Source organism: Nuphar pumila, chromosome 7, assembly GCF_984573655.1.
Source record: "Nuphar pumila chromosome 7, dmNupPumi1.hap1.1, whole genome shotgun sequence".
Taxonomy (NCBI): domain Eukaryota; kingdom Viridiplantae; phylum Streptophyta; class Magnoliopsida; order Nymphaeales; family Nymphaeaceae; genus Nuphar; species Nuphar pumila.
In genome coordinates, this window is record NC_143255.1 from 40015565 (window position 1) to 40039702 (window position 24138).

The 24138-nt window shown below is 36.7% G+C and overlaps 1 protein-coding gene across 1 annotated transcript; it reads left to right on the top strand.

The window, feature by feature from the left end:
• Positions 1-1929: 1929 nt before the first annotated feature.
• Positions 1930-23727, top strand: LOC149832012 (uncharacterized). Its single transcript, XM_090012331.1, has 14 exons — positions 1930-2274; positions 6260-6315; positions 7380-7554; positions 7819-7920; positions 11666-11737; positions 14344-14460; positions 14537-14614; positions 17687-17749; positions 17854-17950; positions 19311-19389; positions 19482-19690; positions 22251-22396; positions 22505-22627; positions 23281-23727. The coding sequence occupies exons 1-14, from the start codon at positions 2188-2190 to the stop codon at positions 23434-23436; spliced, it is 1560 nt and encodes a 519-aa protein (XP_089868457.1). The 5' UTR covers positions 1930-2187; the 3' UTR covers positions 23437-23727.
• Positions 23728-24138: the final 411 nt, after the last annotated feature.

The following is a 24138-nucleotide window of genomic DNA, read 5'->3' on the forward strand; positions in this document are numbered from 1 at the left end:
ATCCGTCGCTATACATATAATTTAGCGACGACTGTAAATCTGTCGCCAAGCCGAGGTTGCCGTTTAGTACCGACGGATTTGCGACGGAATTCGTCCTTCGTTATTCTGTCGCAATTAGCGACGAAACGAGCAACGGATTTATGCTGTCGCCAGTTAGCGTCGAAAAATTCGCAATGTAAGATATTCGTCGCTACTTCGTCGCTAATCCATCGCTAAGCCGGTTAGCGACAGAATGAGGTCGTCGCTAATCCACTGCTTTGTTGTAGTGTTTGGACCAGTGGAAAACCGCAAGTTGGTGCTTAAGGGAGTTGATATCCCTTCGACATGCATTGGTGGTTGTCTTTCTCAATGAGGACCACAAAGGGCTTGTAATTGCCCGTACTGGGGTGAGAAGGCACTCCAACCATGAGCATCAAGATGACAAGTTTATCGTGCGGGCGATGATGACTCACTTATGTTTGAGACTGCACTGAGGTCTCACAAGCAGAGAATGCTCGATGTGGATAAAGCAGAAGACCGTTGTCTAAGTGATCGAAGATGCGTTAAAGGTATGAGACTTGGCATGTTAAAGGTTGCAGTGATGGTAGATGTAAACCAGAACAAGTTGAGTAGGCTGAAGAAAAAGAGTAAACCAAAGATAAGTATAAAGGGAAACTGACATATCAGTGAAGACTGTGTTCTTACCTGCACCAGCATTGTCGATGACGACAATGGTTTTGGGTGGGGGAGAATGTCCTGGGCCGATCTTTCAGAATGGACATGTGCAGTGCGAAGCTCCACTGAGTGAAAAATGCATCGAGTGTAGGAACACACAATATGTGTTCGCTTGATCAATGACGTGCAGTGGTAGCACGACATGCGATAGGCATCAGTATCGTCGTTAGTGCATCGTTGTGTGGTGGCACAAACGTGGAGCGTTGTTCGGTTAAGCAGTGCCAGCGGATCAGAGGATGTTGCCTTTGGAGATTTGGTTAAGGACCTCTCGGCTTGCAAGAGTGTTTCCCACGCGTAGCGGTTGGATGCACGGGGGTGCGTGTGGGTTAAGGCTAATTCTCCCAAGAATCACCTTAGGTGATTTCAATCGAGTATGGCGACTTGGGGCTAGACGAGTGAATGCCTAGGCACTGGCGAATGAGTCTGGGTGGTGCTCTTTGCTATGGTGTTCAATCATCAACTAGTTTTCGGATTGGGGGCCGCAAGGTCTTGTTCCTTTAGTGGCGAGGTTTTGCTGTGTCATGCGCATGAAGTCGCAATCCACGCAAGGCTAAGACAAAGTTTGTGCTTCTTTTGGAAGTGATAGTTGGTATGGGACAACTATGCACTAAGCAGCATGGACTACATGGAATGTGCATTTGGAAATGCGCTCGCACGAGGTGGTGCGTAGGGCCAATGAAAATGATTCAGCACATGGCAAGGTGTTGGTACGCGGCCTTTGGCCGTTAGGCTGGCTAGCTTGTGCAGCTTGACGCATCGCAGATTTGCGAAGCATTTTATGTCCGTGACAAAACGATAAGTAGACTTGCGGCGGTAAGGAAGGATCGTCGCGCTACACTGACTTATTGAAAAACACTGACTTATTGAAAAAATTAAGCCTCTTCTCTTCAAAAAATAGTCTTTACTATTTTCTTTCACACTTAACATCTAATGTGATATATATGTTTTGTTTAATGAAAACTGGTTTTTGAATCATCTGAATCTGAGAGAGAGAGAGAGAGAGAGAGAGTATTTGTCCACGACGGAATCGGAATGGGAAACTGATATGGCGTGGATGGAAATATTATCCATATTGAACGAAAAAAAAGTAGGGGCTAGATCCGTTATTTACAAAATAGGCTGCCTCCCTCCCCTCTCCCGCTCCCTCCAATGGTTTCAGCTTTGCCGCGAGCGCTGAGGCCATTGCTCGCTCTTTCCGCGCCGTGGGGACGAAAACTTGTGGCCACTGTTCACTCTCCCTCCTCCGCCCCTATAAATGCTCCCCTCCGACCCCTTGGCCTTCCCTTCTTCCTCCCTTCCTTCCTCTTCTTCTTCCTCCTCGGTCTTCCTCCACCTTCACTCTGGAGGTTTCGTCTCGGACTCTCCTCCCGATCGCTCTGTAGAATGGCGATCTGAGAGAGTCCGGACGAGATTCGTTTCACTTCTGATTCTGGATCACGTTGTTCTCGGGCGGATCTTCGGCGGGGTCTGAGGATGGTCTCGTCGGGGACGCTCGACTCGCTCCTCATCGCGGCAAGCAATGCGTTCTGCAGCCCGCTCGCGGTCTTCTTCCAGATCCAGGTGCGCGCTTTTTTTTCTTCCTCCCTCTCCCCGACGACGTTCGAGATAGTCCGGTTTCGGAGTTATCGGCTATGTGGTTCGTTTGATTCGTTGTTTGGCGTGATTGTTATGTTTTACAGTCGGAAATTTGGGAGGGAATCGTGGATGCGTGTTTGGGATTGTGATGTTCGTTCAATCCATCTTCTTCTTATGGGATTACATAATTTACATTTAGCCTTGGTGAAACGTCCAAATTTTATGCATTGCCTGCTCTTGATGCTGGAAAACAGAGTGAAAGGTTTTGTCCTGGCTGATTTGTGGAGCGTCTAGAACATGACGGATGTCAGTGCAATGGTTTCCTAATATTGATGATTGAAGCGCAGTCACAAATATCGGTCATTTTTTGAAAATCTCATGATTCCATCACGAGGTTTCAGAAACCGATGTAACCCCCAGAAAAACACCGATATTAGAACGTTATTAACACGATATTTGTATTTGTATTTGTATATATATATATATATAATTGTATTTTTCTTGTATTTTTATATACTATTTATGTATTTTTAAATTTTAAACATACTGATATTTTTCAGAGAATTTCCTGAGAAAAACAATTTTTTTTTTTAAATTTTATTGCAAGATTTTCCTTCGCCGAGAAAATACTGATAACAAGATTTGTGACTATGGCTATAATTGCAGTGGGTGCACCTCCACTCCATCGAAGGATGCTTTCAGTTTTAGTTTCCGTATTGTGAAGCTTTTTTGGTTCTCTGATTCGCTTATGGATGAGATTTTTTTCTCTGAGAAGCAACATTGTGAGACAATGTGCTTGGTCTTCTGTTGAATTTCTTTGAACATTTGATTTGTAAATTGCCTCAACATGTTTGTGCATGTAGGAGAACTCTGTTTGCTTTTATGTGAACGGATCAGTTCTTGAGATGTGGGTCCTTCAGCAGACAATATCCAATTCATACTCATTGATGATTGCTGAGGATGATGTTAGGAAATTGATCAAATGATCAAGCAATGTATGTAGCCTTAATGGTGATCTTCTGGAATTTGAAGTCACATGAAAAAAGTTCACGCCTTCACTGATGAATAGAATTTTGCTTTTTGCGTAGCAAAATGCTATTAATTGAATCAACACCCAGGGATTCTTCATGCATGGAATCAACATGTATGGAAGATGAAGTGGGTGTGGTGGATTAGCACGATAATTCAAGGAGACCTATTGTTTTGGATGCTAGACAGCAGAATGGAATTGATTGATTCTACACAAGTTGGTTGTTCATGATTGGAGATTGGTTTCAACTCAAATACATTAGGAATGGATCCCTAAACACGTGGAATTGATCAGGTGTCAATATCTTTGGATCAATTTGTGGTTCTTGGTCATTATGTGTAGCGATCAGCCTATATTGCCAGTGTATATCTGAACCTTATATTTGAACAATACAGGGATTTGGGATTGGTTCAGATATGACCGTCTTGCTTGGAGCATCTATTGCATCATAGGTGTTAGTATTTGGTTAGTGGCATTTCTATTGGTGAAATCCATGGTCATTATGGAGGTTCACAATAATAATGGATGGGTACTAAGGTTGAACAGTTGTACAAGGCTTGCAGAGGCCCATAACTAAGTCATTACATGCTATACAAACTTCGAGGAACACTTTCTAGTGAACTTAATCTTCCCTTTGGTTTGGTTGGCTGGTTTGGTGCTGTCTTCTTTTTAAAGAGATGCCCCAACACTACCAATAGCTATGTTAGCTATCATGTCTAGCTTGGACGTAGCATTTCATAATAGATCATGGTTGTTGTGAAGGTTGGATGACCAAGAGTTATTGGAAGCTTTATAAATAGGTGGAAAGTGCGCTTTTCATAAACTTGCTTTGTAAGCATGATACTCCTAGCTTCCAAAACTTAATGAAAATTTCAATTCTCCCATGCTTTCCACATGTTTCTTCTTTGCTTCAGTACATACTTCCTATGCGCTTCTCTCATACTTCTTTTCATGTTTTCCATGTGCTTGCTTTTATGCTTCTTTCTCACTTCTCATGTACTTTCATGGAATTTAAGAATTGTCATTTTTATTTTAATTTTTATTTCCTTCCTATTTGATTAGTATTTTGGTTCCTATTCAATCCCATATCACTTCATTTTTTATTCCTCTTTTACTTTTAAATTGATTCCTCGCTTCTTATAAATTTCAAAATACCTCGCTTCTTGTTTTGTTTCCTGCTTTCAATTTCTAGTATGGTAACCTTCTTTGGATCCTTCTCTTCTCAGAATCAGTGCATTAAAATAGCTTCAATAGTAGTGGCGTGCATTACTAGGGTCATCAAATCCTTAGTTTGGCTTCTACTTTTCATGTCATGTGTTTGCAACCTCTTAGTGCTTTGCACCCTCTCCTTTATTTTCGTTCCCTTTAACTTACTCCTTATACATCTATCGATGAGGTGTGGTTGTCTATCTCGTAAACATACTCAATCCGCACTCTGTGTCTTCCCTATGTATTTTTTCCCTTCCCTTGGTAAATATTGAACAAGTAGGCCTCTCCCACCACATCTCCCACCACATCCTTGATTCCCATAACACCCTTACATTTTTATCATGTCAACTTTCATCCATTTGTTCCCTAGTCATGTCTTCCCCTTACTGTCAAATGCCTTTCCCCTTATTGCCAAACCTTAGATGTCCAAGTGTGGACTTTCAAAGTTTTTTTGGATAAAAGCAGCTGAAACCTCTATTGCCTTGCCTGCACCCTCCTTATTTTACCATTCTATCATTTGATAGTATAACATCTTAAATTTCTGTTATAAATTGTTTGGGAACTGGTAGTTCAGGTAGGGAGGAAGTGGGTTAGACTTCGGTCCAGAGTTACCAGAAGCTTCTTAGGTAAGTGGAAAGTGTGCTTCCCGGAAACTCGCTTCGGAAGTGCGATACTCTTCGCTTTCGAAACTTCAGGGGAATCTCGATTCCCTCACGCTTTTTCTATGCTTCCCATACACATGGTCTATGCTTCCTATATGTTTTTCTCACATTTTTTTTTTCATGTTTTACATGTATTTTCTCCCACGCTTCCACTCACTTTCCACGTACTTTCTCTAAATTAGTAACCATCATTGTTAGATTTTAACAAAAAATTAACTCTTTTACTAAAAAATCATGAAATATAAGAATGATCAATTTTATTTTAGCTTTTATTTGTTTCTTATTCAATTCCTATTCAATTACCATATTGCTTTATTTTTTATTCATATTTCACTTTCAAATTGATACTTCGCTTCCCGCTTCCTATAAATTTTAAAATGCCTCGCTTCTCGCTTCCGCTTCCCGTATCGTTTCCCGCTTTCGCTTCCTAGTTTGGCAACCTTGCTTCGGTCCACTACTCTGATAATGGTTATTTTGGGAGAAAAGAATTGAGAAAGCAATTGAGGAATTGTGAAGGTGTTTGAGGCATTTACTCCTTTGGCTTTATATTTGCAAATACTACCTCAAGAGTAGCATTCATAGTTGTCAAAATTCGGAACTCGTGACTCTGCCCAGTTTCTCATATCAGCACCTAACAGAGTAAAAAAAGCAATATGGTGCGGTTTTAGCTAAAGCCAGCAGAATCTACCAAACAAGTCTCAATCTACTTGGCTAAGCTAATGGAGTCTTATTACTTTTTTTAAGTTGTAATAAAATCTAGTAAGTAAAATGTTTAACAAGGTATAATGTGACAAGTTTTTTTTCTTTTAAATGCCTCATTATAACTAGACCTCACACCTTATATATGAGAGGTCCCTCAACCTCACTTTTTGTTTGATGTCAAAATAAACTTGTACTATTCCTTTTTGGTTTAATATAAATGAAAGAGAGACACTATAAAGAGACTCACATACAACTCCATAAAAGGGTGTGAAGCATGTGTGAAAGATCTGTTGTTCTTTTAAAGTACATGGCTGAGCTTTGTAATAGTGAATTTTTCATTTTGTCTGACATTGTTTTCTATCTTTAGGGATGCATAATTTGTTTAACTCTTGCTCTGGGCTGGACTTTGGCTGCTTATGTCAGGTATTGAAGTTGTCCACGTATTTATGTAATTATTTGTTTGTTATATCATATTTCATGTTATATTAATTGTTATAGCTGTTTATCATATCATGGGTATGTAATTACTATCATATTCTAATTCTTTTATTTATCTTACTATTTTGGAACAAAAAGAAAGTATCTTTCTTGAATGTATTTGTCTCATTTTTTCCAAAATAATCCTGAAGGATTTTTCTTATTGATTTGAAAAACAAGGAGTGAGTCTTTCAAATGTGGACTATCATTAGATTCATTATATATTTCAGAAGGTTTTGTTTGGGCGTCAAATGGTTTTGATTGGTTTTTGAACTGGTGCATACTGTTCAAGATTTTTCTGCAGAGTTTGAGATGTAAATGGTGCATGAGGTGTATTTCATCTATGCTATACCTTTACTGAGTCAGGCATTTATTTAAGCTTGTTTGTTATCTTTGAATGCCCGGTGGATCTGCTAGGCTCAATGTGCATGTGGATCTTTTCTTTCTGTGAAGGCTAACTAACAGTCATGAAATTAATAATCACCAGCATCATTTTTTATGTCAATTTGTCTAACAGACCCTACAGTGTTCCATATAACTGAGTCAATTGGTTCTGATGCATATATTCCTTTTATTTTGATGTATCCTGTTTTTTTTTTATGTAACTTTATAGAAAAATGATTTTAGTTTTAGACAAAACAATCTGTATTTTTCTTTTTAAAAAGATTTTGCATTAACAAAGTATTTGGAAGGTTTATTTTGTACAGATTGTTGAGGTATTATTGTACTCACTTATATAAATGGTTTTATTTCTATATATGCCAAAAAGAAGACACTGAAGCAGTGAAGACAGACAAATACAGAAAAACATTTTGTTGAGGCATGTCCCATCATTAAATTTTTTGTGTTATTCTGAAATTAAGTACATAAGTAATTATAAAGCTCCAACAAATATTCTTGTAAAGCTAACTTGAAACTTTATAGTAAAAATAGCATGAGCACTAATTTAGTACATTAAGTCGCAAGCATATCCTTCTTGCTTATGCTGAAACGTGCTTATCCTTTTCCAGGAATAGAGAGATTAGAAAAATAAAAGATCGAATCAGAAGTGGGAATAACTTTTCATTTCTGTGTGAAGATATTAATGACCTTGATCACTACAGCCAGATAAACTTGCCAAGAGTGTCAGTTATCATGCCTTTAAAAGGTTTTGGAGAGCACAATCTGCAAAACTGGAGAAGTCAGGTTGTATTTCCTTCATAGCAAGCTGGGTTCTATTAGATGCACTGCTACATGATATTTCTCAAAGTAGTATCAATAATGATAAATATGGCTGGATAGTATTCTTAGGTGGATGTCCTCCATTTTTTGTTTTCCAATGAGATTTCTTACATGTTTTTCATGTGCTCATATTGGTCTTTTCATTTCTTCTTTGGTCTTCTTTTGCTTTTATTTGTTTTGACTTTTGATGACTAATTCCACATTGTCTGTGTAAATATTTCAATGCAGATAACTTCTCTCTATGGTGGACCCTTGGAATTTCTTTTTGTAGTTGAGAGTACTGATGATCCAGCTTATCATGCTGCATCCTTCTTGATTTCAGATTATAAGGTGAATACTTTTTCTTTATCATGTTCCTGCGATGTTTTATAATTTGTGTAGGGTAGAGAGATAACAGTAAATTTATGTATTGCAAAAGGCTGGAACATCTGTCATCATTTGTTAACAGTATTAGTGACAGAAGAAATGGTAATATTGTTAAAATATAATATCTCTCTCTCTCTCTCTATATATATTCATATATGAGTGTATATATTCGTGTATGTGTGTATATATATATATATATTATAATTTTAAACTGTTTTTATTTCTTTTGTAATAGGTAAGACCCTTTAAGGGTATTGTGGTAATTTTATACATGTAATAGGCTCTGTTCATTAGGGGTAGAATGGTAATTATGTACATGTAATAGGCTCTGCCCTTTAGGGGCAGATCTGATCTCTTGTTTTTTCTTATCTTTGAAAAATTATTTTGTTATTTTTTAAAACAAAACCTTTAAATGCTTTTAAAATTTATTATTGCATTTATTTAAAAAAATTATAAAAATATTTATGTTATTGTGTGCTCTCTTGTTATGCCCATTTATGGCTTGTATTCTTGTCTCTTGGGAGGTGTTTATTGTGAGTGCATTAATTGCACTTGAATGATTTGTGCCTTACATGCTTAGTGCATCATAATCATTAATAAAAATATTTATTGTAAAGTTCTTTTTGACGGTTCTCTTTGGAGACCTTAGTGACATTTGTGCCTTGTGATTGTGTTATTTTTTTGTTTTATGGCTATTTAGTAAACATTATCTTACATGTTTTTACATCACATGAGAATGAAGCATAATGCTTCTTGCATGATTTGAGTGATCAATAAAATATTATTTTATTTGAGTTTTCTTTATGTGTACCCCCTTTGTGGGACTTGTGGGTGTGTCCATAGTGACCACTTTTGTGCTTGTCCACTTTTGGTTTTAGGTGGACTTTTGCTTATAATTGAAGGCTCCCTGATTCTTTACATGGATTAGATCTATAAGATCATATTGTTCTTTGGATATTATAATGTTTTTTTGTACATTCTTTGTGCATTATTATGAGCTTAATGAAATAATATTTTTTTAAAAAAGTGTGCTTTCTCACCCTTAGTAGCTTATGTTTTCTTGCCTTATAGTCCTGTATTTATGCCCTTAGTGACCTTGAATGTGGATTTGTGAAAATTAATAAAATTAATATTTGAAGTATTGTATGTTCTTGCCTTAGGGGCATTGTGATTATTTCACTATTGGCTATTTCCCTCTTGAATTACCATCTCATTGCATTCCTTATAAGGATTTATGTTTTTTGAATTTTTGATTCATATTATTGTGTCTCTTATATGTGGCCTCATGAGGTTTTAGTGACGTGTTTGCATCTTATCATATGATTGACATATAGGCTCTTGTTTATAATCTCTTTTTGAAAGTATTTTTCGAGGTTTTTCTTGTTGCCTTTTGGCTATAGTTTAGTTCATCACTTTTCTATTCGATACATCTATTATTATTATTATTCAGCCTTTTCGAGGTGAGTTTTGTGCATGGTTGCTAGTTGAGGAAGCGGGAGTGGGAATCGAGGTACTTTAAAAAATTTAGGAAGCGGGAAGCGTGAGACCACTTAGGAGCGAAACAGGAATCGTCTCGGAAGCGACCTAGGAAGCGAACAGGAAGCGACCTAGGAAGCGAGGGGAAGCGAAAAAAATAAAAATAAAAAATACAAAAAAGATTGAAAAAATGGGGGAAGCGTGATGGGAAGTGCGCTTCCCATTAAAGGGAAGCGTGCTTCCCCACTTACCTAGGCGCTTCCGGTAACTCTGGTTTTGTCCATCTCGGTATTGTGGAGCCAAAGTTAGTTGTTGGGGTGAGTTATGTGTGTACCTCTATCTTTTTGTCAGTATGGATTGTCAAGTTTATGAGTGCCGTATTGGCACTTATTTTAGCTCTGACTGACAGTTGATTGACCTCTTGTTGTATGAGTGAGTTATATCACTCAATTTTTTTTGTGCACCTCAGTGTTGTGGAGCTAGAGTTAGTTGTTGGGGTGAGTTATGTGTGCACCTCTATCTTCTTGTCAATATAAATTGCCAAGTTTATGAGTGTTGTATTGGCTCTGACTGACAGTTGATTGACCTCTGGTTCTATAAGTGAGTTGTATCACTCAATTGCTTTTTTGACCTTTGTTGTTTATTGGATGCTTGTATCGATCTTTGTTAGTCATGACTCAATTGTTATTTGCTTATGATCATATTTGTCATTATGGATTAAATCACATAATATTGCAAAAGTTATTGCTTTTACCTTGATTTGAATATTGTTTTCAAATCTTCTTGCTTATTGACATTAGTTTGTTTTTATTACAATATTTTTTCCTATATTATTTCTCCACTCTTCCCTCTTATTTGTGTGACTTTTTTCGTTGGATAAGAGATTTTGTTTTTTCAGTTTTTACAATCATGGTTGTGGTGAGTTATCCGCACCCATTGTAGCTGATAGTATTGATTGCAGTTTTACAACCATTTGTAAGGTGAGGGATATGCACATCTTTTGGTTGTAGCTGACATTTATTGTCAATTTAGATAGTCGGTATTGCTGGTGCATGGTCACTGTTTTGGTTATTGCTAGCATTTGTATTTGATCTCTTGTCCTATGTGTTGATACACTTAAATTTTGAGGATGTTGAGTTGGAGGTCAAAGAGGTGATTGCTTGTCGTGAGCAAACTATTGTTGAGATTTGCAAATATCGTTTCTTTTGTTATGATTTGTTGTATGTGGGATTTTTAAAATCTCTTTATGTGTTTCTTAATTTTTTTCGCTGCCCGTTTGTCCTTGTATGAAAAATGGTTATCCCTTGAAAATTTTACATGCATTTTGTGTGCATTTTCTCCTTAATAAAATTATTATTTTTATGTGTATCCTCTTGGTCCTTAGTGGCTTTTTTGCTTGAACCCATATTTGGGTTGTGTGAGTTACTCTTTTACCTCTTATACATGAAACCTATTGGGTTATCCTCTTGGCCCTCTTGTTTGTATATAAATGATGCCTGCTCCCATTAGATAAATTGTTTTCCTAAGCATTCTATCTCAAGATTTATGCAATGATCCTAATACATTATTTATCTAATGTGGCTTCATATGTACACAACTAATTAAAGTTCCGGCAACGTTTATGTTGATGACAGAGTTTGTAAGACCTGCTTTGAGCTCATCCCTCTATGAAAAAAATAAAAAAGATTTGATGTTTTTCCACCAGCATTCAGGGGTTAGGGTTCCACCAATCTGATTATGATGTGTGTCTGAATCCTGATGAAAATTATATGATAGTTAAGCCAGATGTATGCCAGATTCTCATCTGGATCGGATATTTTTCAGATATTCCTATATGCCCACGTCCATTAAAAATGGACGCACACAAGCTAACAGAGATTTAGGCTGGATACTAATATGATAAAGAAATTGAATTTCATTTTTTATTGGCTTCAAAAATGAAAATGAAGTTTCTCTTCTTTCACTGGATCAATATTATTGGGTTCAGTTCCATTCCTTGTTTGTAGCAGAATTTTGAGGAGTCCAGGTTTCAGAATCATATGATAAGTTCCCATTTCTTTTATTTCCCTCCCTTCATCTGGTATGTGGAAATAGTGGATCTGGTCAGTCGCATCCTCAATTTTTTATCCAAGTTATTCTGTTGTCTATTGAAATCTATAAATATGCCTCATATTATCTATATAAGCTCTCATTTTGCGTTTTTGATATGTTGTTTGTCACTGTTCCTTGGCAGGATTCTATTGATGCAAAGATTGTTGTAGCTGGGTTGTCGACAACCTGCAGTCAGAAAATTCATAATCAGTTAGTATGTGAACATGTTTGTTTCTTTTTTTTTGTTTTTGGTAAATTGAATGCAACATAATTCAGTATTTACTGAAACTTATATGTGCAATGTTTTCAAGCACTGCCTATTTCTTTGCCATGTCAGTCCCTCTTTCCCAATGTGAAAAATTAGATAAGGGTGTTGGATCCATACCTCATGCTAGCCTGTTATGAGAGGAATCTCTCTCTCTCTTTGTGTGTGTATGTGTTTTTTTTTTTTTTTTGGGGGGGGGGGTGATGCTATCTTAGTTTATGTTTACTTTTCTATTTTGTGCTTGGGGCTACAAGAGGTTATGTAGTTGTAGAATGGTAAATTTACACCTGAATTAAGAAAAGATGTAGTTGTTTGCAAGGTTGTAAGTATCGTATTGTTATCCGCATCGGTCGAATCCAAAATAAATACGTATTGTATCATATCGTAAAAATCATAAATTTTTAATAAATTTTTCAAGAAAAAATAAAAAAATTAAAAACGCATGAAACAATGATGAATTGCACAAAATACAACCATAAAATTACATATTAAGCATTCATGTCTCTATAAGGTGCATAAGACATCATCAAACATCAACTATCTCACAAGAACAATGCAAAATATTAAATATCTTGCAGTTAATAATATGCCACAAGACTCATACATACTTTCATATTACATAAACAAAAGTATTATGACAATAGTTTTGCTTGATTTTCAATCAGTTTTCACTTATTACTCTAGTGCCCCATTGTTATGTCGGATCATCTGATGCCATCTTTGTTGGAGTATGAAGCTTGATTTCTACCGTAATATAAATCCCTAATTTCTGCATATCCAACTTCGCGGTAAGTTGGCGGGGGATTGCAGGGAGACAACGCCCCCTATTTTGTAAGGTGGGGGTTTGAGGGCAAGTCCCGAGGCAAAAAATTTTGGAGGGTAGTTTTATAATTTTACTCCTAATAGAGATTTTTTTGTTTAACCCACTTGAGTGAAAAAATGGTGGAAATGCACTCTTACTTGAGCGAATCGTAAAAGCCTTCTTCCTTGCGCTCGGATCTACCCTCAAATTGCTGTCACGACTCCTAGGGTGCGTGAATACCCCTCTAATGACCTCTACATAAATGAGGAAGTTGGCCCTCAAGAGGTCTTTAACACCCCCCCCCCCCCCCTGAAAAATAAATAAATAAATTATGATTCAGCCCTTTTTAAAGTACACCGAAGTTGTATTGTATAATACACCTTGTATCGATGTATCATACGATACAACACGATACATGGTTGTATTGTATGATACGGATACGATACATACTCGTATCGCGGTACGAGTGCGTATCGTATGTCTTTTGCCCATAGTAACGATATATATCGTACTGTATCGTATGATACGATACTTAAAACATTGGTTGTTTGATTACCCTAAAAGGCGAGAAACATCAAGCATAAACAATTAGAACTCATTGGCCCTTTATTTGAAATCTTGAAAAGTTTTTTCTTTCTTTATTCTCCAAAAGTCTCCTTTTGAGATGTTAGTAAGTTAGTCTCAGAGGTTTATAGCTTCCAAGGTCGGTCCTTATGTTATGAAATTTCAAAGTGATTGTTGAAATATGTCAAGTTGTCAACAGAAAAGCTGAGTTAGCTAAACCATCTGCTTGGGCTACTTCTGTATCTTATGTTCTTTCTCCCTATCTTTTAGAAGTTTTGGTCCTGCTTATTGTGGTAATGGTTCCATCTGCTTGGGCTGTTTCTGCATCTTATGTTCTTTCTTCCTACCTTCTAAATGTTTTGGTCCTGCTTATTGTGGTAATGGTTATGTTTTCAACTTTTGATCACATTTAAGTCTTTCCTTTTAGGAATCTTTTTGTGCATTAAAAATCATATTCAGTTTTTTATTGTTTCTCCTTTTTCATTTCACCTCAAGTCTTTCTTTTTTCTGGATGTTTATCTTGTTAGGTACTTGGATAGGGATGAGGCATCTTTGTGCAAATTTCCAATGAACATTGCCGCCAGTGGGCCATCTGGAACTGGCTAAAAGGTGCCAAAGGATGCAACAATTTTGAAATGGATTATTGAAAATACTAAGACTGGTGTAATAAATTTATACAATGTTGCATAGAAAGGGGAGTGGAATGGATGTTTGGCATGACAGAAGACTATGAAACTTGCATTATCTTTTATGCTCATATGGCTTTGTTTTCTTTGCTAGGACTTTCTCCATTATCATCTGTTTTCTATCTTTTACTTTTAGTGCAACGATCCTCATTTACCGTATGCTGTCTCAAGTCATCTCCAATTTCTTTTCTGTTGCACTGATGCTTTCTCTTTTGCTTTTCCAGAATATTATGCATTCTTGTGATTACACTCTGCAACATTTTAGGTGCCATTTGGCAAAAGAAATTAAATATCCACTCTGACTATATCTCTTCATGATTTTGAAATGCATTGTTAATAAGGATTCTCGTTGATGAATCTCATGGAAGTTTGATTCAAGATTTTCTTTGAGGAGATTCTTAGTATTTTTTGCTCTTGAAGCTGTTTTTTTATCCCATGTATTTTAGGATTTGATATTCTTGGAATATTTCGATTTATGTTGTGTTATGGTTGTATCTGAATAGGTTGGTGTGGAGAGAATGCATAAAGACAGCAAGTACGTTTTGTTCCTGGATGATGATGTTAGGCTGCATCCTGGGACTATTGGAGCCCTCACCGCAGAGATGGAGAAGAACCCTAAGGTATGTTCACAATTTCTATAATGGGTGTGAGAATTCTCTAGGAAAAAGGTTTTGCTGACATGGATATGCCATGCAGATATTTATTCAAACTGGATATCCTCTTGATTTGCCTTCTGGGACTCTAGGGAGTTACTGCATTTATGAATATCACATGGTATGCAAACTTTTGATATCACATACATTCTGTTTAGCATGTTTGAAGTGTTCTATACTGCAGTATTTCTTGACCTTGAGTGCTATTTACATGAAAAAGAAGGAAAGTTTCTTGTTTAATTAATCTAGAGTTATAGAAAAAATTGGCTGTCCTCTTCTTCTTTTCTGTTTTTTGATAGGCAAGCTGGGGATAACCCCTATGAGTTGAATGAAGAACCAAGCATGTTACTTGCTTATTCATTGTATTTTAGCTGGGTACTTGCAAAGATGCCTTCAATACTCAGTCACACAACACTGTATATTCTAGATCTTATTGCGTAATACCTCTTGTAGTGTCTCTTGTTAAAAGCGTGTCTAGGCAACCTAGGTGCTGTCCCAATACCTAGTGGTTGCATTTAGAAAGAAGGCACTGAAATTTAATTTACTTGTGATGTTGAAGATTTTAGAGTAGGGATGCAAATTTGGTCATATCCAGGATAGGGGTTTTGTGATTCTTGGCTGTTCCGTTCCGACCCAATCCGGATCTGACTCTCCCATGTATTTAGCTCTTCCAGATCTGATCCGTTTACATCCCTACTTTAGAGGCATGATTTAATAATTTTGATGTACTTTTTATGTTTTCAATTTCTGTTTTGTTATAAACTTTTATGTACTTATTTTAGGTTTCTAGGCAACGTCTCACCTAAGTGCAAAGGAAGCCAGTACCGAAGCATTGTTAGCACTTTTGATTGCATAGGTTGCAGAGAAAGTCATCCAAATTTATTGGAAGTGCTCTAGTAGAGTGGGAAACATGCTTTGAAAGCAAGAAATGACTTGTGTTAAACCGTTTAAGGAGTAAATTTTCTTTTAAATGGGGGAAGTACCTAGAAAATGAGAAGCTTCCCTAAATTGGAAGCACGATTTCTAGATTCTTAAAATTGTGATTGGATTTCTTGAGAATCAAGATTCCCAAACATAGGAATCACAATGTCAAAAGTTACTCTTTCTTTTTCTTTTCATTTCAGGAAGAAAGATTACTAAATTTTTTAGTCATTCATGAGATTATGTTACTTTATTTCTATCACATGAATACTGCTATGTTTACGAGGATACCACTGCTTTTATGAAATTCCATTGTGACCATCATATAAGGGGATGTAGAATTAGTCAAGATGCAGTATCTGTGTGATATAGTTTTATTGTCTTTATTTGCTATAATCAGTAATTATTATGCCTTTGATGATATGGAATGTGAATCTTTATTACTGTGTTGGTCATTATTATGAAGATTTAGCACCTATTGTCAATTAATGTTTTAGTTATGTATGTTAAAATAATGCCTGTTGTATATTTGCATTTACTATTTCATTTGATTTTTTTATTGTTCTATATTTCTACAACACATAGATCATAATCATCATATGTCCTTGTTAGTTAAGAAAGCATAGTGCATCCACTTCTATTTGAGTATTGTCTCGCTTCCGGTTTGATTTTTATTTTTATTTTTGCTTCTCACTTGTTATAGATTGTAAATGATTCAATTTTTACTTCTGCTTGCCATGAATGACACACTTCTGAGTTTGGCAACCATGATTCTCGTCTGTGTATTAGTTATCTTTTTGTTAGTCTGTTCATGGGTCTTCTCCAGAATCTCATTTCCTCTTAATGCTGGCTATTGGCTTGTGAAGGTGGCTCCTTAATTAATGAGGCCTTTCAACTTTCTGCCAGTGAAACACATGTAGACTGTCTTTTGTTGCACAGAAACTGAGAAATAAATGAAACTTCTACTTAAGCCACATGTTTCTACTTTCCCTGCATTATGCATGGAACTCCTTTTTGGTTTTAGTGTTAACTGATGAGTGGGTTTTGTGTCCTTTGGAGGCCTTAGAGCTCATTCTCAGGGCCTTTTCTTTTCTTTTCTTTTTATTTTTTTCAACAGAGGGAAGTTGTTCATTGTAGAGGTACTGGTGGGACAAGGATAAATTCCTCCTCACACCTCTCAAGTACAAGGAAATTGGGTTAGGTGATGAATTCTGGGAATTCTTACAAGATAGGCAGACCCTGAAAAATTTTCTTTCCCTTATAAGAAGGGAGAAGGATGGAAAAAGCTTGTAATATATATTGAAAGCTTGAAAGCTTGTAATACAGGTTAAACGCTCGTAATATATGTTGAAAGCTCATAATACAGGTTGGAAGCTCGTAAAAAGAAGCAGAAAAAAACCTCCAGAATACTGGCAGGGATTTTTCCTCCAAGATGTGTGGCATACATTGTTCTTTTGGCAATGATTCGAACTTGGGCGAGGCCTAGTGAATGCCTCGGGTTTCGTGCTGGAGCCCGAGTTCGTAAACCGAGAAGGCGAATCGAACTGGGTCGGCAAAGAGAATAGGGAACCGGTAGGCAAGGTGAACCGGGTCAAGACTAGGGAAGCTGAGTCGCTAAGGTGAACCGGGTTAGGAGTAGGATTAAGTGGGTTAAGGCAAAGGAAAGGTGGTAACCACCAAAGGGATGGTGCAAGGAGGGGGTGGCTAAGGGAGAGAAGAGGGAAGGAGAGGGCTGGAATGAGCTTAAGGGGAAGGAGAGGCCCAAGTATTTATCCAACTGTTTGCTTGAGGCTTACACTTGGCAAGCCTCATGCAAACCATGGGCTAAAGGGAGAGGGTGGAGTAACACTTGGAATATTGGCTAAAACCCTGGGAGAAACCCATGGACTGGTTTGGGAGGGGCTTCTTGGATTTGGATTGGATCCTACTTTGATTTAATCCAAGTCCAAAAGGTGTATATATATATATAGGTTTAGCTGAGAATCTAGTTTCACTGACTAGATCGGCCTCTTGATAGCAGGCAAACATGCTCCTGCTCACCAGGAGTATTTAACTTTACTCAATAGTATTTGATTTTATAGGCATCCTGTCCCATCTTCTCCACCCAAATGCTACCTCTCCCATCTTGTTTTCTCACATTGGCTTGAAATGCATGAAGTCTTGGACATGTCAAACTTCTTGAAATGAATGAGTTCTTGAGACATGCTTGTTCTCATAAAATAATATTACAAATAGTGAATTTATGATATTTTGAATTGTTACATACTTGCAGCCTTGTTCAATGGGATTTGCTACTGGTGGAAGAACATTCTTTTTGTGGGGAGGTTGCATGATGGTAATTGTTCTATATTTCTTTCTGATGCTATAGTCAATGGAGAGGGGCTGAAGATAAGCCTCAGATAGTGCTAACTTTATTCTTTTGCACCATATCCTGCTCAGATGCATGCAGATGATTTCAGGAATGACCTATATGGTGTGGTTACTTGTCTTAGAGATGGTGGATACTCTGATGATATGACCCTTGCATCTGTAGCAGGTAGCTTTTTGCTTCTGTAATATCGTTATCAAATTCTTTGTGTTTATGCAATATTTTTTTTGCTTGAAGACTGCTTTTAGGCCACAAAGGCTCTGCACACCTGGTTAGGTGGGTCATCTTAAGGCCTTCAGAAGGCCAAAGCAATGGGGAGAATTTCCTACTGGGCAAGAAGGGGTTACCCTGGGGGTTTTACACCGAGAGACAACTGTTGCAGGATATGGTAAATGTGCACCTCGGGGGTTGGAAAATTCTGGCATACACCAAAACCTCGATGGTTTCCTTTGGGAAAAAAGATGATTTTAATATTCATTTATAGGCTAACTTGTATATCTAGGTTTTGGTTTCTGGCCTACTAGATAATTCGTGAATTATGGTTTTTGTTAAGCTGTAGGGGAATATCTCCCTATGTTGTTCTATTTATGGATTCAATTCCCTCATTGCAAAATTTTCTTGCATTATTTGGTTTAAACTTTAAAACCCAGCTGTCGGTTTGAAAAGGTAATCTTGACAGCTGACTACCTAATTTCCAGAGCACTGCTTAGATTTGTTCAACTGACAGCAGAAATTTCATTGACTTGATATTTTTGTTTTTATTTGGGTCATCATATATCTTACTGATTGGTTTGTTAATGAAATATATAGCGATCGAAAATGGCTAGTGTGCTCATTTGTGAAATAAATGAACTATTTTTTTCTGGCAAACCATGGAGTGTTTTTCGCACATTTAGGGTGTATTCTTTTGTGATTGGTATTGCTTAATGGGGGGGGGGGGATTGATGAGCTCCTTGAGAAAAGAGCTTGCCAAGTTCATTCGATGAACAATCATCATGAATCTGGTAACTTTGTCTTTCATGCCTTGGCTGCTGCCTAGCTTCTCTTGTCCATTAGAAAATTCCTGTGTTATGTTCTTGTCACATGCTCAAGGGTCACAACAAGCATGACAGAGAAGTTGGAAGGAGGTGTTAATGATGTGTGTGCATCTTGAAGGGCACATTGGGGAATGTTATGCACATGTTTCTATCCTTTGGTGAAGTTTTCATGCAGCCTGATTTGTTTGGGAGGCATATACCTGTGATCATGCCTTATTTGATATACTTTGTCTTTTTTGAGTGGAGATCACATCTCGAACTACATTTCATTTATTCCTCCCTTCAGTGATTTCTATATGATTTTAATAACAAAGGGTGATATGTCCCCTCTTACCCTAGATAACCTAGGGAACTGCATTAGTATTTATATAACTTGTTCTCATCTGCATGTCTAAAGTTTGGAAAAGAACATGCTTGATTTTCTTTTTTAATTACTGGAGCAAGAAGTGAGTTGTTACATTTTTACTAAGTGTTGCTTTCTGTTGTCATAGGTGCACATAAGCAGCTAATAACTTCACCGCCAGTTGCCATCTTTCCTCACCCACTTGCAAGTGATTTAAGTTTTTCAAGGTGCATAGAGACCCATTTCGTCTTCCAAAAGAGATAATTATAAATGCCTCAACTATGTGGTCACAACTCAAATTCCATACTTTTCTATGCAGGTATTGGAACTATTTGAGGAAGCAAACGTTTGTTCTGGAGTCATATGTAACAAGGGTCAATTGGTTGATGAACAAAGCTCTTTTTGCTGTGCACTGTTATCTATCCTGGGGTTTTGTTATGCCATACTTTATGGCTGTGATTCACATTGCAGCTGCACTAAGAGTTGGATTCAGTGATTACCCCGAAAAAGGGACATCCTGCAACTATGGTGGGCATTTACATTTGTTTGTTTTGTTCATCCTAGTTTTATATTCTCTTGTCCTAACCCTGTGACTGCCAAGAGACTCTGGCTGCAATTAGGTCCTTAATTGTTACTGGTGGTCTTGTCATCATCTTCCATATCTCTGCATATTTGGCACCTCGGTCACAAACATCACCATTTTTTCTAATTTACCGTGACTGTTGCAATAAAATTCACGAAACTGTGAAATTGAGAATAAGATTGTGATATATCATATATTTAATTTTTGCATTTTTATTACATTGCGATTTTCACATGATTTATAATTTTCCTTTTTATATTTTCTCTTTATTTTTGCAACATTTAATTTATTATTCATTTTAAAATCATCAATATATTCCCATTTTTTCCTAAAAAGATGGATTTTTAAAGCATCACAAGATCTTCCTTATGGTGAACTTCCCAACAATGATATTTGTGACAATAATAGGAATATGGCCTCTCTTTTCTGCATCTGCAGACCAACCTTATCAAAATCAGGTGTCTAGTTGTCATTTAAATCTAAACATGGAAACTACTGAAATTTCAATGCAAAAACCTTCAAATAATTTTTTTCTATTTTATACGAAAGAATCCATTTTTTTACTACAGCAATTATGCCTAGAATGACAAGGACACTCATTTGGCACTTGCCCTGCCTTGGTGGAGGTCAGCGAATTCTCCAAGTTTTTCTTCCCCTAAATGTTCTTTGAAATACACGGTAGTGCATTTGATTGGCACTTCCAATTGGTAATTTCCAACTAAGAAACCGACTTTTACCTTATATACCAGAAAAAGATCCACTTTCTAATAAGGTATATTTTAACTATTAAGGTTTATGTTTCTCATAAGGAAGAGAAATAGTGACCTAGTCCATCCTAACTCAGGATTTTATAGCTTAACCTTTGGTTATGATAAACTTATTAAAGCACCCTTTGGAAAACCACCTTTAAAATATCCACTTAGAGCAAATACTGGCCTTTTCATCTATATATAATTGGCTTTTCATCTGCACTCTTAACATAAAAGGATTCAACAACTGGTTTATCTTTTACTATTATTTATAAATAACATAGGACTGTAAATGTACTTTTTGAAAAGGTGTCTCTAGAACATAGTGCAAAAGATCGGTTTTATATGAAAATGCCCTTTAAGAATTTTCATGAGAAACATTCAGAGTTTTGCTTCTTATTGTGAAAATTCATATTGGAAAGACTAGGTGTACTTTCTGTAAATTTGCTTGCACACCATTTCAGGTTCAGTCAATACAAGGCACCAGCACGTCGTTTCAAGAATTATAAAGGGCAGAAAACTTGAACTTAGTCTACCAAACTGATGGTGTGTGTGTGTGTGTTGTCAGTAGTACCATTGTATGTAGTAGACCATGTTCAAAAGGCCATAGTTGCAGGTTTTTGCTTAGTCTAAACCTATAAACGTTTTTGTCTTTGCTTATTACTGGAAAACTTGCTTTCGATCAAATTATTTAATCAAAAACCTTTTTTTAAGTAAAAGTACTGGTGCAATATGTACTGCTGATTTTTAGGTTTCTTAAAACTACGTGAACATAAAAAGTTCCTAATCTACAATTTCACTAAATAAATTATTGACATGACGTCTATAGTGTTTGATAAAAAAAATTCAAAACAAATGTTGAACAATGATCCTTCTACAAAATATTATATAGCAAATAGATTGAAAATATCACAATTTTCTTTATTGTCTTTGGTATTCTATAATTTAACTATGTTTTTAATTTTTGTTTTTATATGTTCTAGAGACATTTTTTACTTTCTTTGCGTTTGCAGGAAATACAAGTATTTGCAAAACCCCTTGTTTTGCTTTTTTGTATTTTTTTTCAAAACAATGAGATTGTCCTGATATTTTTTTGAGATCTATAGAAAATCCATTGATATCACAATAAGTTGCTTCTTTGAGATATTGTCAAGATTGATATTGGTGGTTACATATGTATGTATGTATATTATGGGGAGGGGAGATTTGGTTAATCTAACATTAACTTACTGATTAAATTAATGTTTTTCAGTGCCAATAAAAACCAGTTTCAACTTCAATTGGAACTCAGGCTTATTCCATTGTGGTGTCAGATACGACCAAAATTTAAATGTGTTACTAATACATAAATCTCTTAATGACAAACATGACCTTTTGGTATTAGAATTTTGATAAATTTCATACACCTTGCTAATATTATAATGTAATGAAACTTGGAGTGCTTTCTAGTTCAGAAAACTGTTGATCAGCCGATTTAACATTGCTAATATTAAATTCCTCCCTTATAGGTGGCAAACAGAATGTGAAAAAGGATTTCACATGAGTTGTTGGCACTTGGCATGGCAACCTCTTTTAGTTTTTCATTGAATTAAAAATGTATCATTACTTTTCTGTAGCAAAGTTACTGCTTTTGGTAAATAATGGAGCTCTTATTGAAAACTGATAGTTGCTTGACTTGATTGCTAAAGTACCATGATGTTGGCCATGCGTCTCTGGATGATATCACATGATACACAATGAAAATGTTCTTGTTCAGGCTTACTGCTTGTTGGTTGCTTGGCTGTTTCTACATTTCTTGAACTTCTTGCTACGTGGAACCTCACAAAAGTCGAGATTCAACTATGCGATATGTTATCACCAGAAGAGCCACCAGTCTCACTGCATTCATACAACTGGGGTCTTGTAAGTAGATAACAAAGCTGTTTTTGATTTTTGTGCATGTATTTGCCATTTACGTTTGCAATTATTTCTTTTTTTTCCAGGTTTAATTTGTGTAGTTTTGTGGAGCAGGTCTTCCTTGCCATGTTGGTTGACAATCTTTTGTACCCAATCTCAGCAATGCGTTCACATTTTACACAATCCATAAATTGGTCAGGTGTTCGATACCACCTGAAAAATGGGAAAGTAGACAAGGTATGCACACTTATTTGTAAAAGCATTGTCATTAGTTTATGTTTAAGGTGCACCTCATACACATTTTAGTAAGTGAAATCATAGTTACCAGAAGTAGCTTCCTAGGGTGGGAAATACACTTTAGAAGTGGGAATCATGGGGAAACTCGCTTTCCATTAATGAGAATTGTGGTTTTATGCAACGAAAAGTGTTCTTCCAACTCGCTTCCCCCTTGTTAAATATATATCATGTTTTAAATCACAAGTATTATACTCATTTCATTTCTTAGATTATCTAGCTTCTTGTTTTCCTGTGATTTCTTATTCATTTCTACTCTCAATTCCTACTGCTTCACGCCATTACCGTTTTGCTTCCTGTATGCTTTCAAAATCGCTTCAAATACGTATCCCGCTTCATGCTTCATACTATTTTCTAACATTTGCTTCCCTGCTTCTGCCTCACGTCACTTCTCATATCCATTTTGTATCCTGGTAATTATGAGTTGAGCTTTGTCTTGTGCCTGTCATCCTTGCTGTGAGCCTGTTGCCTTACACACAACACACACACACACACAACACACACACACACACACACACACACACACACACACACACACATGCATGCATTATCTTCCATGGATGGCCATGCCAAATTATGCTGCTTGTGCTTCTCAGATTGATCGACCTAAAGATCCTGGGATGCTCCGCACGGATTTAAGTGGAAAACATCTGTACGGTAAAAAGGGCCATCTAGTTGGTGCCTCATTCCTAAACTCTCTAACTAAAAGTTTTACACAGCGGCGCCAACCAAAGAAATTTGATGATGTTTAAAGTGCAAGACTTTTATGATTATGCAGCTCTTTTTCTGGTATGGAGTCCGAGCCTTCGGAATTTTTTGAATGAATGGTTGTAAGTCCTGTATTATGTGAACAGTGCAATCCCTTAGGGCAACCAGCAAGAAGCTGTCTTTGCTTGTGTATTATTGTTTGATCCATTTTTTGAGGTTCAACCTGCCATTCCCTCTACCATTCAATCCATTCTTTTTGGTCATTAGCTGAGCTCAGGTCGAACCTTCATATCTGTAGCATTATTTATTTGACAATAAAAAGAAATATTGCTCTCTCTCTCTCTCTCTCTCTCTGGCACAGACCTGTGCCTGGAGACCTCGTGGATTTGGACAATTCATTAGTTGGTCTGGGGTCAATGTTGACATAGTTGAATAATAGCTTTCTTCTTAGATAATATTTCTGTGGTATTGATTTCTGAGACTATTGTTGGTTCCAGGATTTGGATATGTGGAAGCTTTAGGATCATCCTGGATTCCCTTGGTCATTGCTGATGGTTCATCTGTTTTTCCAGCAATTCTGCTATTCAGCCCCTTTCCAACATAGATCAAGATGCAGGATTAGCTAAGTCTGTTGCTCTGTTATGTCTTTGCAGATTGGTTAAGCCTTGAGTTGGAAATATGTCTCTCATGCACCATTCGAAGTCAGATGATGTTTTAAGCATCCTATGCTTAATTCTTTCCGGTTC

Excerpts from the sequence above, each read along its gene's own strand:
- LOC149832012 (XM_090012331.1), top strand. The coding sequence starts at position 2,188 with ATGGTCTCGTCGGGGACGCTCGACTCGCTCCTCATCGCGGCAAGCAAT. Across the intron at positions 14,461-14,536 it reads AGATGGAGAAGAACCCTAAG|ATATTTATTCAAACTGGATA; the intron begins GTATGTTCACAA and ends TATGCCATGCAG. Across the intron at positions 22,628-23,280 it reads AAAATGGGAAAGTAGACAAG|ATTGATCGACCTAAAGATCC; the intron begins GTATGCACACTT and ends TGTGCTTCTCAG.